A 13,990-nucleotide genomic window follows, 5' to 3' on the forward strand; every position below is an offset into this window, starting at 1 on the left:
CCGGTACTGAAAACTAATAGTGATCTGCTTTTCCGGCAATTGAAAGTAAATCCCTAAGAATAGCAATTTTACAAGAAAGGTATGAAAAAGCGCAATTCCGAAAATTTCCCGTGGCAGCTTGGACGGTGGAAGCGAGAAATTCAACCACACCGCAATCATAATCTGCCACTTAATGGCACCTGCTTACAATGCAAGTGGATCGAATACGAAAAAGCTATGATTGAAAGAGATAAAATAATTGAAATGACTGTGAGAAAGCTCGTATACTTTGCTTTTAGGGCCAAGCCCCCAATGATGTAGATGACTTGAATATTGGAAAGGAAAGCAAAGATGAGGTAATGATTATATTCTTTTCTAAACTTTTTTCTGGTGCTGCAATAAGCTGAGGGCTATGGCACTCGAGCCTCAGCCTAGGGGACTTCGAGTCCGGGTATATCCTTCTGACACTTTCCACGCCAAGCACATCCCTGCCAAGCAAATAGATGAATCACAATGTCCACGCTGTAGTTGGGAGTGATAAACCAGGTCAAAGAAAAAAAGGGGTGAATGAGCAATCAATGGCATCGAGTTAGCGGTGAAGCAGATGTCAAGACAACTGAACGTAATCTTGCTGCATGGACTCTGCATCGGGTTTTCCATGTTCTCCAAAATACTCCTCATCAAGGTCATCCGAATCGACATCGTCGTCGTCGATCTCTTCATCCTCATCACTCGAGAGATCACTACTTGTATCCTCTGCCGATACCTCACTCCGGCCTGGGTTGGTACGCATAACGCTCGCCTTGTGTCGATGCGGTAGTTTGCAGCCTCTTGTACTACATGTACCAGTGTTGCTGAAGTCGGGGCATTCATGAATATGGCGATCTTCACAGCTCGTGCCTTTTTCGCAGTAGCCATAAATCGCAAAGGGTCTGCAGACCAAAGCACTTGGAGAGACACGGACGTGCGTGTAACGACAATTTGCATTGGAGCAATGTCCCTTTGCAAAGTGTAAGCAGTTTGGAGTTCGTTCTGGGGTGAGATCATGTGAAAGGTCACAGGACTCTCCACTTGGACACGACCCTTTCAAGAGAAACTCTTTGCAGACTGCAACTTTTGAGGCATCATGAATATAACGGCATCTTGGGCCTTTCGAACAGGTGCCTAGATAATCGCATTGTTAGCTGAAACCCACCTACTCCTCCATGTTGCTCTGTAATGCAAATTCAGTCGGACGACTCTGGAAAGAAAGGAGCTACCCGTAGTTGTGAACATTTTGCAAGGTTCATTTATCTTTTTAATGCCCGCATTTTTCCTAGTATCATGGAGATCAGTTCTGCAGGGGAGTAATGGCATCCACGCCAGTTTGAAAGGTAGTCGTTCGTACCGGTGGGCCTTGACGATACCAGAACGGTACATGTTGCCGTTTTTGCTTCTGTAGAACCTCACACCACCGATTAAGGCAGTCTTCGGTGTAGCATTGGCAGCATTAAGATCACCTAAACGGAGTAAGTCTGGTTCTTGGGTACACAGATCGCCCTGGTTGTATTCAATGGCTGTGGGTGGCTGCTCACCAGGAACTTTGACAAGTTTGCTGCCATTCTTCGCTACTCGGAATTGAATTCCTTGTACATTGATCTCGTAGTTGGCGGGCGCAGTTGCAGAGTGTGATTGTGGTCCGATAGCGCCATAATTGTTGTTGGCGAGACGCTGTAGATGCTTGCTGAATTTTGTCTTTTCGCGCAAGTCTCGCTGCATTAGTTTCTGTCTCCGGGTTTCCTCCATCGCTTTAGCCCTAATCTGGCTATCTTTTTCAAAGATATTCGTATTTATCAGTTGTAGATGGCGGTCTTTCTTGGTGACCCAGGCGGGGACAGTCTTTGGGTTGTCGTTCGTAGCAAATTGAGATGTTGAGGGATCCTCGGAAGCGGGGGTGCTGCCATTCAGAACCAGGGTGCGATTTCTGTGTACATGCCCAGCTCCTCTACCTCTTCCTCTATGCCCTCTCGACGAGTATCCCCCGCGACTGGCTGCCCATGCTGCGCTGGGTTGTGCGTAATCTTGTGAGGCGTTAGCGGTGTGTTTATCGAAGTACCGCGATTGCATACTTGGATAGGTGTTCGCACTCATCGATGGCATGTATTGTGTTTGATTATCTGATGTCTTACTGTTCTTGTGCTTGTTGATCTGACCTGTGGAGAGGACGAGGTTAGCTGAAGAGGCAAACAGACGGGGGCGTGGCAAACTCACCAGCGAGCTGGCCGATCTTTGCGAGGATGGCTTGATCTTCAGAGGCCATTGTGGTGGTTTCCTTTTGTTAGTAAACAGTTGAAGTGGTGCATTCGGGCACTTTTGTACTTTGGGATTTTACGGAAATGCAGTTGTGAAGAGGCAAGAGCAAGTTGGAGGTTGATAATAGGTAGGTGGGCGCTTGATTGTGATTGTGTTGGTGTGTAGACTGTAATTGTGACACAGAAGCCTCCACTAGCGTCATCTCTAAATACCCTTGTAGGCTTAACATTCATTCATAGCTCTCCGCATTCTTCTCAATCAATGTGCCAGCCCAGGCGACAAAGAACGCATTCTTGACAGCCTCAACTCCAACTTCTTGCTTTACATGGACCGGCTGCGATAATCCTCACTGTTGCGTTTCTCAGCATTATGGCAGACCTTTCCATCAAACCGGATCCTGACGCTCCAGGCGCAGGCGCATCGCCGGCTGCCTTCAGCGAGGAAGACATCTATGAAGATGCCGGCGACCTCGAATTCAACCCAGACCCCAACTTCCAGTCACTATACCTATCCAAAGTACCCAAGTACGTTTGGGAGGCGTGGTCCAAACTCGACGACGATGCCGAGATCCAGATTGGAACCATTAGGAACTCCACGGTTATTGGAGAAGATGGCGCGCAAAAGGCATGCCACTCTGTATACAACCCGACAACCGTGCTAACTTTTATGGCAGCAAGAACTCACTATGCTTCTCTCTTCTAATATTGCAGAGCATCAGCCGATTCCAAAGGAGTATCAGTTAGATATCAATAATGAGTCTGTTAAGAACACCTTCGTTTTCACTGAGAAAGATCTCCCTGGCTTCAAATCCAAATCGAATCAGAAGTTCGACCCTTCCAGCGCAAACATGCCAAGTAGACTTATGCGCAACAAGAATGAGAAGCCTGCCGCCAATAAACCTTTCGACCCAAACAGAAGATTCCAACCGTACTTCAGGAAAGCAATACCGAGTTAGTACAGTGGCCTATTGCTATAAGCCAGGCTGATGTATTTGCAATTAGAGCGTACAACTCTTGCCGGAAAGGTCGCCCATGAGTTGAACTGCATACCTATTGATAACCCCGAATCCCAGCGTCTCCTCTCAGCGCGTACTTTGGAAGCCATGAGACCTAAGATGCATACGAAGTTCTTAGGCGCTGAGGACGTTAGTTCTGTTGGTTCTGGGTTCATTCAGCCCGGTAGCATCGCTGCGCAGAACCAATGGGATGCATTTATTGTAGGTTACATCTCTTTCCAAATTCACGTTGATACTGACTCCATCTACAGAAGAAACCTGGCCAGGCAGGAGGTAAACGCCCTCAACTCCAAAAGACTGCACGTATGCCTCAAAACGAGCTCCTGGATAAGATCTTCGAGTGTTTTAAGAAATACAACTACTGGTCCATGAAAGCTCTACGCGCCGAGCTCCAACAACCCGAGGCATACCTCCGCGAGACATTGGAGAGAGTAGCTGTGTTGGCGAAAAGCGGTCGATTTGCTACGCAATGGTCATTGAAGCCCGAAAACAAAATCACAAACTACGAGGCTATGGGTGATGCTGTGGCGCCTACGGAGGGAGTTGAAGATTCCGAATTTGGAGACCTGGATGACGACGATGATGATGAAGATGTCAAATTCGAAGATGTTTAATTGGTAATTGGACCATTTGCATGGATGGCGTTTATGGATACTCGGAAGGGTTGGGTGGTTGCATCTGGTGGTGTTTTCCACCCATCTATAAAGAGGTGCTGGGTGACAACTGCTAAATTAAATTATCAGCCCAGTTCGAACAGAGCCGGCTCGACTTCTTCATGATAGAATGGAATGAAAATAGATTTCTCAAAGCGTTGACTATGTGAGTAGTATTTCTAATATCTCCGGTAACCTCTCCAATAATCAAAAGCAGTCTGAAGCCCCTCAGAGTAACAACATAGTCCCCATGAGTGTTCTTTAGTCGGCGCCTTTACTCCCTAATAGAGCAGCATAAACTCTTCTCAATCATATTGCAACAATTTTCTATTTCCCATTTTTGATCTGCAACAAATACAAATCCAAATACCCCCAGTACTTTTTCTCTTTCATAAACATACAGATCCAACCCTTCAGCACATTCTCCGCAATCAAAACACCCCTCCCCCTTCCCCCTCTCCGGCTCCCGCTTCGTCTTTTCTACTTGGACGCCCCTGCAATGGCTAGTACACCATTCCACAGCCCTCAAGCCAGGCATTTTATTTCGTTCTGTCTTTCCTAGTCCTACTACTCGTACATTACAGTACTTGTGTCCGTTTCGGCACATACATAGCTACCCTTCCCCACCCCCATAGCCGTATACTGTATCCCGATAACAATGTAATGAATGTACAACTGCCTATTTGAGCAGCGGAAGATCCATATCCACTCCATTGATTAGTTACTAGTTACTATAAATAAGCTGGAGAGGAAATGGACAGGTCTGGATTGTAAACCTATTTATGTCCGATTGTATACGGAGTATTACTAGTAAATTACTCTCGCTTTAATTTCTTACTCACTCATTCCGTTACCCCACAGAGCAATTGAAACCTACTACGGCAACTTGCTCTCAGTCTACTATACAAAATCCCCCGAGAGGAATCCTACCCCTATCTATAGTTCCCAAGTTTTCTCCACATCGGGTAATGCTCCCTGTTGTAGCAACGGGCGTGAATCTTGCGGTGCATCATCCGAGTTACTTTGTCCCCTAATCTGCGGAATCAGGCCATCCATTCGTGGAATCCTTCTGTTTCTCAACTGCATTGTCCAGGTTAGCAAATATATCTCATTAAGTATCGACTTTGGAACTTCACGGTTTCAATAAGCCACTTCCTGTCCTCGAGGTTGCTTAATTGCTAGTACTAGTTAGCTCTGATCTGAAAGTCGCCGAGGGTTGCTTAAAATACCTGGAAATTCATGAAACGTTTGATAGTGTGATACTGAGTGTATACAAGCTCTTTAGCCCTTGCTATCTGGGTGAAAAAAGCAGGGATCCTCCTAATGTCATAACCGGCCTGGTGTAATAGCCTCAACATAATGTGGTCCTGTTCCTCTGGCACTGTGTAGTTGTATAGCTTGTGTTGCCGGTGGAGAAAAGCGCCAAAGACGACGCTGTAAGGAATTGATATGTACCACAACTGCTTCATGAAGATAGATGTAACGAGCAGTTGGAAGGAATCCAAACACCCGAGTCGTGAGAGAGCAGCCCGGCTGTGTTTCTCCAGAGTATGTTCTGCAACTGCAGCTGCAAGGCTCGAAGCCAGTATTGTCGCAAGCTCAGCTTCATCCTGACAGAAGGTAAAGATGCCGCTGCATATCACTAATTTACGATCAAGCGTGACATGGACTTCCCCGGAAGCTAAAGAGGTTAGAATAACCATAGAGCATAAACAGCCGGGCTTCCTTCGGAGTCGCTTACCAGGTGCGTTGAGAACATGAATTTCCCAGTTCTGGTCCTGCATTCCGTTCGCTTCGAGAAGCTGCTTGAATATGCGCTTGGTGGCCATCGTGTTTGGATGGTCTTCTGGCCAAATGCTCTCGGGATAATGAGACTGTGCCAGTTCTAGTATTATCATAGCTTTGTGGATCTCCCTGTCATATCGATAATCCTCTGGATACTCGCTCTTGTCAAACTTGAACCGTTTACGTCCGACCAGCGGGACCTCGTGTCCGTAGTTCGAAGCATATAGTACAAGACTATAAAGCGTGGATAGTGCAACTAAGTACGCCGAAGCCCTCGCCCATTTTTGGCTTCTCGGCTGGTCCTGGTATTGACACTGCTGTAGACATTGGTGGCTTACATTCGTAGTAACCCACTGAGGCCCAAAGAAGTTCTCGCGGGGTGTGGTAGTGGTGTTGTTTATTACTTGGCCAGATGAAGCGCGCCATTGAGAGCGTCTTGCTCTGCTGCTGAACGATACGCGGGGTGCGGAGGCTGGGCGGACACTTCGCAGAGCCACCCTGTTTAATGAGCGTAAATTTGAAAACATCTACGGAATCTCAGAGACGAAACAAAAGACTGACTGGAGGTGCTGTGACAGGTGAGGGAGGAAGTGTTCCGTTGAGGAATATATTTTTTAATCTAGCATTGGTTTGGGACGCTCTCTGCCTCGCTAGACTTTGTCACTTCTCAGAAAACAGTTTATCTGGTCTGTACGGTAAAAGGAACATCCTAGCTGTTTGTCTGCAGCTCGAGTCGCACCGAGAATGCTGCAGCCGATCCCAGACAATTTTGCTACTCGCACGATATGGCAATTTGCCACAACTCCATTTCCGACATGACACGGCAAATCTACTCAATGGATGGGATGGAGAGCCTTACATATACACACTGATCTGCAAGAATACACCGTGCCAAATATGCCTCGACCAAAAGCCCAGTCAACCATTTTTTCAACCACAGAGCGTTAACAGATTGAGGAAGGAGGAAGCAAGGTCACTTTGGCTGGAACAATAGAGAATGATAGGTGTTTCCTGGAATGTTCGGAGATGCCACGACGTGCTTTCGAAAAGAACCCAGCTACTAGTGAGCATCAATGCTATTATAATTCTAAGGCAGGATACATTACAAAAAGCTTCCTGGATTCATGTTGACTCATCCTGAAGTAAGAAGAAACAGATCGTTCCTCGTATCAATACTGATATGTCCATACTAGGGCAAGACCAGGAACCGTACACACAAAGAACGTACTGCAGAAATTCTCCAGGTGCCTCAGAGGCCACCGAAGTTCTAGGCCATACTATACAGTTCAAGATCGAGAGGGCCATGTATTCTGCTTTGAATAAAACATTGTGACGCTCACATCAAAGAGAGACAAAGCCCGCAACAGCCTCAGCAATGAAAGCACAACGAAAGAACAATGGCAATGAAGAAGGACATTCGCGAACAAGACAGAACAATTCCAACACAATGGCCATATATTCGCACTTGACGATGCATCCGGGAAGGTATTCATTCCAACAAACTTCCCGCAACAAACGATCAAGAAAAGTCTTCACCAACCATGTGCTATCACAAACGCATTGTGTTTCTTTGTAGCCACTTTGGCTGGGCCCATGAAATCCGTCCATGCGACACTCAAAAGGCCTTCCTCGACGGCTCACAGAGCAAAGAGTGTGAAATCATGTGTGCACATCCTTTGCAAAGCATCAGAGTCCAGGCCAATTGCAAAGCCTGCGCGGCCAAGCAAATGAAAACGGACACAACCATGTGCACTGTAAAAGACAGACTGAGGGCACTGACCGAGACCGTTGCGAGACTTCAAAAGGCCGAAGAGAAGGAAGCGGAAGAGGAGCTCGACTTGGATGCGGAAGCCGAAGCCGAAGCCTTTCTTCGCATTGCTCCTCCTGTTTGATAAGCGGAAGGTCAGACAGAGTCCTTCGTGAGTTTGATAAGGAAGGCACCTCCCTCAGAGGATGTCCTTCCTTGCTGCTGGAATCGAATATAGAACAGTATAACAATGAATCCCGCTGATTATAGAATCCATCAAGCAGAATACTACGTACATACATACCTACATACACGTGATAAAGAAACGTCCAGTTTGAGATACTGCAAAGGCGGGGGTAGTGATCCGTTTATCGGGTCCAAAATCCCGCTACGTGCCGGAAGGAGCCCCTGAAGCCTTATCGTGATAGGTACCCTCGGCCCATCCGTTATAGCATACTTTGGTAGGATTCTATTCCTAGCTAGCAAGTTCAATGTGGCCACAAGTTCGTAGTAGCCACAGGTAACAAACCCCCAAGAATAATAACAATGGACCACAAGTCATGGCCATTGACAGGGTCATTTCCGCTTTTTTACACTGTCTCGCACTGCGCATACTCTTGCTTTTGTTGGCTTTCGGGCGTGGTGGCGTGGCTTTGCCAGGCTACATTGTAATGGCTTGGAATGAAGACTGAGAGAGAGAGAGAGAGCTCCCTCTTCAGCGTTGTCCCGCCTCCCCCTCATGCTTAATTGGAAGGCCAAGAAGGAGCTTAAGCCTTGATTTCTTATCTTTGCGCTTTCAATAGTGCATGGGTCTCAGCTCTGGGCGCCCAGGACCACATGATCTCCGTGACACCCTTCGTCGTACTTCCTCAGCCGCTTCCCGTTCCTATGTAAGGCTGTAGTAGCCTTTCCCCATCCATCCTCTTTTCAACTTTATATTTCCAAGGATTCATACTGTATGACGAATTTGCCAGACCATGTCCCAGAAACCACTTCCGTATCCTGATGGCTTGGAGATGGCTCAATACCAAGGACTCGAGGTCCACGAAGTCTACGGCGGCATGGAGACCAATCCGTATGCCCACGCTTCCGAGAAACATCTTACTTCGGATACTGGGTCAGACAAGGGCCCGACCGAGAATGTTTATGAGGAGGGTATGCGCTCTCGGCTTCATCGAGACCTCAAGACGAGGCAGATTGCTATGATAGCTTTGGGTGGTGCGTTGGGAACCGGTTTGTTCATCAACACGTGAGTGGACAATTTTGCTCTATTCGTGGAAGGAAGCTGATGGCTGTAGTGGCCCTTCTCTGGCAGCATCCGGTCCGGGTTCTATGTTGATCGGATATGCGATGGTAGGGGTGTTGTGCTATGCTGTAATGGCTGCTATGGTACGTCGATTCTCTGCCAAAAGTTTAGGTCGGAACTGACGAAGCTCAACAGGGCGAAATGGCCGCCTGGCTACCAATACCCTCAGGTTTCACAGGTTTTGCACACCGATTCGTAGACCCTGCGTTGGGCTTCGCACTTGGATGGAATTATTGGTTCAAATACATCATTACAACCCCCAACAATCTGATCGCGTCGGTTCTGGTTATAAAATACTGGTTTGACAAGGCAGACTACGATGGACCTGGGGCTAATTCCGCCATATATGTCTCCATTTTCTTGATAGCAATTGTCGCCATCAACTACTTTGGCGTTGGGATCTTTGGAGAATTCGAATTCTGGCTTTCTTCAACCAAGGTTCTCATTTTGATAGGATTAATGATCTTCACGTTTATCTTGGCCATAGGAGGGGGGCCTGACCACACCGCGAAAGGATTCAAGTATTGGAAGGACCCGGGGGCTTTTGCTCCATATAAAGCCAGTATGTATCCGTGTTGATAATTCTCGGAACATATACTTATACTTTTATCAGCTGGATCCCTAGGCAAATTTCTTGGATTTTGGAGCGTCATGAGCACTGGGGTCTTCTCCTATCTGGGAGCGGAGCTCGTTGGCGTGACAGTAGGAGAAGCCCAAAATCCACGCAGAGCCATCCCGCGGGCAGTAAAACTAACATTCTTCCGAATTGTCTTTTTCTACATCATCCTCATCTTCTTTCTCGGCATGAATGTTCCCTACAACAGCAAACAACTTCTCTCCGCAAACAACCAATCCGTCCAGACCGTCTCGGCTAATGCATCCCCATTCGTCGTGGCCGCCATGACCGCCGGCATCGACACCCTACCAGACCTCATCAACGTCTGCCTCCTGATTTTCACCTTCTCAGCCGCAAACTCCGACCTCTACATCGCAACACGCTCCCTCTACTCCCTTGCCGTCGAAGGCAACGCTCCCCGCATCTTCGCTCAGACCAACGACCGCGGAGTACCCGTCTACGCACTCGGCCTCAGCAGCTGCTGCTGTCTCATAGCCTTCATGTCCACGGACGTCGGCACCTTCCAAACATTCCAATACTTCGTCTCGCTCGTCACCATCTTCGGCATTCTAACCTGGATCTCCATCCTCACCACGCACATCTACTTCGTGCGCGCGCGGCACGCGCAAAACATCCCCGACACGGCCCTCGCCTACGTCTCGCCATTTGGCATCACGGGATCCATGTGCGCGCTCATCTTCGCCAGCCTGATCACGTTCTTCAATGGCTGGGCGGACTTTGTACATAACCCCGTGACGGGGTCGAACTTCAATTGGAAAAATTTCATTGTGAATTACATCCCCGTGCCGGTGTATTTCGGCATGGTTGTGGGCTATAAACTGGTTATGAGGAGTAAGAGGTGGAGTGCTGAGGAGGCGGATCTGTACACGGGGAAGGCGCGCATTGATGCCGAGGAGGCGGAGTTTTTGGAGAAGGAGGCGAGGAGGAATGGGGGTATGGAAACGAAGACGCGGAGGATATATAAGGCTACGCTGGGGAACTTCTTTTAAAGGTTTAGATTAGTAGTTGCTTTGCTTTGCTTTGCGTTTCGTCTTTGTTGGCGAGGAGTTGGGTATTGTATTGGGAGCATTTATGATGATATGATACCAGGGCTTTGTATAAGGTAATGTATATGATAATGCATGGGCATGAGTAGAATGAAAAATGTTTAGATGCCAATCAAATCGTCTTCCTACGCTTCCAATCACAAGTGCGCATATACTCTTTCATAAAGTCATGTCTTGATCATGTAGGATAGGTTGATGGAACTTGCCAGACTAGTATTTGGGTAGGTACTGTAGGTAGCAGTGAGTGCACTTGCAATTGTGAATCTAGAGATTGGAACCCATCCAGTGGAGTGGGCTGGGGAAAATAATGTGCTAAGAAGCATAGAATCATCCAGGGCTTCGGACATGAGGCTTCAGTGTTTAAGCTAATCGAGTCATTTGACCATGGAATGCCACAAATACACGCCAAGCCTTCTCGAGGCGGAACTGGCCTCAAAGCGTTCACGGTCATGCTCAGCTAAGAAACCATTCCGATAATCGCCATATGAACTTTTATACAATTTTGGCCAAGTAGCGCGAGTTACGGCTGGGCCATGGTGGATGTCCGAATATTGTACACTGACTGTCAAAGCACCTTTCCATTCTTGGAAATAGACAATTTCGTCAAACCGAACGATATCAATACATCTCATCATACACTCTCCCCAGATCCTTCAATATCCTCCAAACTGTTGATCTTGATTTCCGCAATCTTCAAAATCGTAAACTTATGCTTGCTCTTGACCGTATTAATCCTCCTATTCCTCCGCTTCTTCTTCTCCTTGGTCCGCATGGGCTCTGCTTCCGTCCCCATGACTCTTGCCCTGCATTCAAAGACCCTCTCATCCACATATGGCGTTCCCTTCAGCGTGTAGTCCCTGGAACCCAGACTCGATGCTCGGTTCAAGCGTAGAATGTCTCCTGGCACAACTCCAGGCATGTGGAATGGCAGCCGCACTGTATCTCCAGCAGTGACGAGGTATGGTTTGGCGTGGATGTGTGCGCTTATGTAGTGGGATGGTTGAGCGGCCAGGAGAGGAAGCATCTCTTTGACAGAGGCATCGAGAGCTATGGGCTGAGTAAACGGCGCTGGTGGCAGCGGAACCTTTTGTCGAATAGTTCGGCGAACAGGAGCGACGGTCTCTAGAGCTTCTGTAGAGGCATTCGTAGCTAATAATGAAGCATCAAGGCTTTCGGCCGGTGCATCGACATGTTGCACGGTTGAGTTGAAGTATCGAGCGCGATTTGGGAGGAAGGTCGGAGGTAATGCAGATGTTGGTATCCTCGAGTCCAATATGGACCGTCGTATTGATCTGCTCAGCATTTTGAGGCTTTGGAGAGTTGATGCGTATGGTCAATGCCCGACATCCAAAGAGCAGTGTGATGTTGTTCTTGATTGAAGCTTAATGGAAGTTTGGTACGATGGCGCTAAAGTTTCAATTGGGCTAGCGTGACATTAAAAAAAATGTTGCGATAAACCTCGTTATCAATGATTTGAACGTTCCCTTCCCCACCACCTTCCACCCCCATAGTCGCATTATCTCGCCAGCAATTAGCCCATCATGCCTCAAAATGAGTATATGGATAGGTGGAGAAAGCTCCACGGCAGGCGTCTTGACCATGAGGAGAAAGTCCGTGGCAAAGGTCCCTTTTCTGATCAATTATACTAACAAAACTCCAGACTCGAAAGAAGGCCGCACGAGAAGGGCACAAAGCTTCCGAAGACGCACAAAAGTTGACGGGTCTGCGCGCGAAGTTAATGCAGAAGAATAGACGTACGTCAAAGCCCTGGGTGTCGAATATATTCTCCTAGCGGATCAGCGAGTTGGGATATCATTTTCAACATGCCTAATTTGTCTCCATGAATCAATGCTGACCCTACGTAGATCATGAGAAGATACAGATGAAAAAGCAAATCAAGGCGCACGAAGAGCGAAACGTAAAGAGCTCTGCGCCGGCCGAACCTTCGAGCACACCCCTCCCACAATATCTCCTCGATAGATCAAACCCTACGAACGCAAAAGCCCTCTCATCAGGTACGTCGATTTGAAGAGATCAGCTCTCATCCCAAACATATCCAGTAAATGCCCATACTAATGTCAGACCAGCTATCAAAAACAAGCGGTAAGCAGCTTGAATACTGCCGGATTCGGAATTCTGCTTGATCAAGCGATGCTGATTTCAATAATTTATAGTAATGAGAAGGCGGCCAAGTTCTCTGTACCTTTGCCAAAGGTCAGAGGTATCGCGGAAGAGGTTAGTCTGCTTTCGTTTTATCTATGGGAGCTACGGAGCTGTCTAAAAGGCGACTATTCGTCCCCCCTTTTGTGATGGCATTTGAGACCCTGAAGAACGCAGCTCTTTTAAAGTCCCAAAGTCCTAATACGTTTTGTAGGAAATGTTCAAAGTTGTGAAGACGGGCAAGAAGACGGGTAAGAATCATCTTCAATAGATATGTGCTGGGGTACTGATCATTATTTTAGCCAAGAAAGGATGGAAAAGAATGATCACGAAGCCTACATTTGTGTAAGTGTTCATCTTTCCCGCTCTTGCTCACCCCAAAAGATATAGTACTAATTCTCTGCAGTGGTCCTGATTTCACACGACGCCCAGTCAAGTAAGTCAATCTCGAAGAATTTCTACATCGGCTCAAGAGTGCTTTTCACCAGTGGGGTCTCGAGAAGAGATTACGAATGAAACCTCATCTCAACGAGCGTACCCTTTTAGGCAGTACTAACTCAGTTCTTGACAACAGGTACGAGCGATTTATTCGACCTATGGGTCTTCGTTACAAAAAGGTATGTCATTTTGCACGTCAAGAGATCCTCCTCTTTACCCAGAACAATTCAGTAAAAGCCGACACTAATTTTTGGATAGGCGAATGTCACGCATCCAGAGCTCGGAGTGTAAGTCTGTCTGGTGTCGTCCATAGCCGCATACTCATCAATTCTAGTACCGTGCAACTTCCAATCATTAGTGTCAAGAAGAATCCCCAAAACGTTTGTCTCCCTGTCATTCGCAGGAATCTCTGCTAATAATGGCTAGCCAATGTATACCCAGTTAGGTGTACTTACCAAAGGAACGATCATTGAGGTCAATGTGAGCGAGCTGGGGCTTGTGACCGCCGGTGGAAAGGTACGTTCGACCCTGCCCTCGATCGTGTTCATCTGGGAGATTGTTTTCAAATTCTCAAGCTCATACTAACTATCCTGTAGGTCGTTTGGGGTCGCTGGGCCCAGATCACGAACAACTGTGAGAATGATGGTTGTGTGAATTGGTTGGTACATGTCTTCCTTCCAAGATACATCGCTAACCTATATCAGTGTCCTTCTCGTCTGATTTGGTGGAGTAATTTCGACAGATCATTGCATGGCAGGGTGTTTATGGCGTTGGTGATATAAAAGGGCGACAAATCATTGAATCACAAAATACCTTTCTAGAGGCTGTCTGAGAGTTGAAAATAGATACAAAAATTCACATAAACCTTTTCCCCATTGGTGTTTTTCCAAGGACAATCATTCGCCCGCTTGTGTCCGTAGTACTGACACACC

At 47.3% G+C, this 13,990-nt stretch overlaps 6 protein-coding genes across 6 annotated transcripts; 4 read left to right on the top strand and 2 right to left on the bottom strand.

The window, feature by feature from the left end:
- Positions 1-586: 586 nt before the first annotated feature.
- SPBC337.12 (Zinc finger CCCH domain-containing protein) lies at positions 587-2,278 on the bottom strand (the record flags this gene model as incomplete). The annotated part of the gene is made up of 4 exons (XM_031146978.1): positions 587-1,143; positions 1,179-2,039; positions 2,088-2,171; positions 2,230-2,278. The coding sequence occupies 4 exons, from the start codon at positions 2,276-2,278 to the stop codon at positions 587-589; spliced, it is 1,551 nt and encodes a 516-aa protein (XP_031008578.1).
- A 362-nt stretch (positions 2,279-2,640) lies between these two features.
- Positions 2,641-3,900, top strand: tfg2 (Transcription initiation factor IIF subunit beta; the record flags this gene model as incomplete). The annotated part of the gene is given in 4 exon segments (XM_031146979.1): positions 2,641-2,925; positions 2,945-3,221; positions 3,273-3,487; positions 3,538-3,900. 4 exon segments carry the CDS (start codon positions 2,641-2,643, stop codon positions 3,898-3,900), a joined length of 1,140 nt encoding a protein of 379 aa, XP_031008579.1.
- Positions 3,901-7,265: 3,365 nt separating this feature from the next.
- Positions 7,266-7,616, top strand: LHYA1_G002002 (uncharacterized protein; the record flags this gene model as incomplete). The annotated part of the gene is made up of 1 exon (XM_031146980.1): positions 7,266-7,616. The coding sequence occupies one exon, from the start codon at positions 7,266-7,268 to the stop codon at positions 7,614-7,616; it is 351 nt and encodes a 116-aa protein (XP_031008576.1).
- Positions 7,617-8,448: 832 nt separating this feature from the next.
- DIP5_1 (Dicarboxylic amino acid permease) lies at positions 8,449-10,403 on the top strand (the record flags this gene model as incomplete). Its single annotated transcript, XM_031146981.1, has 4 exons — positions 8,449-8,720; positions 8,770-8,860; positions 8,913-9,339; positions 9,391-10,403. The coding sequence occupies 4 exons, from the start codon at positions 8,449-8,451 to the stop codon at positions 10,401-10,403; spliced, it is 1,803 nt and encodes a 600-aa protein (XP_031008577.1).
- A 688-nt stretch (positions 10,404-11,091) lies between these two features.
- On the bottom strand, positions 11,092-11,763 carry LHYA1_G002004 (Homocitrate dehydratase, mitochondrial; the record flags this gene model as incomplete). Its single annotated transcript, XM_031146982.1, has 1 exon — positions 11,092-11,763. The coding sequence occupies one exon, from the start codon at positions 11,761-11,763 to the stop codon at positions 11,092-11,094; it is 672 nt and encodes a 223-aa protein (XP_031008582.1).
- A 238-nt stretch (positions 11,764-12,001) lies between these two features.
- nsa2 (Ribosome biogenesis protein) lies at positions 12,002-13,840 on the top strand (the record flags this gene model as incomplete). The annotated part of the gene is made up of 12 exons (XM_031146983.1): positions 12,002-12,070; positions 12,121-12,214; positions 12,326-12,475; positions 12,521-12,563; positions 12,635-12,695; positions 12,835-12,871; positions 13,182-13,237; positions 13,317-13,345; positions 13,393-13,438; positions 13,500-13,574; positions 13,655-13,720; positions 13,763-13,840. The coding sequence occupies 12 exons, from the start codon at positions 12,002-12,004 to the stop codon at positions 13,838-13,840; spliced, it is 804 nt and encodes a 267-aa protein (XP_031008583.1).
- Positions 13,841-13,990: the final 150 nt, after the last annotated feature.

The sequence above is a fragment of the Lachnellula hyalina genome, assembly GCF_007821495.1.
Source record: "Lachnellula hyalina strain CBS 185.66 chromosome Unknown contig00014, whole genome shotgun sequence".
Taxonomy (NCBI): domain Eukaryota; kingdom Fungi; phylum Ascomycota; class Leotiomycetes; order Helotiales; family Lachnaceae; genus Lachnellula; species Lachnellula hyalina.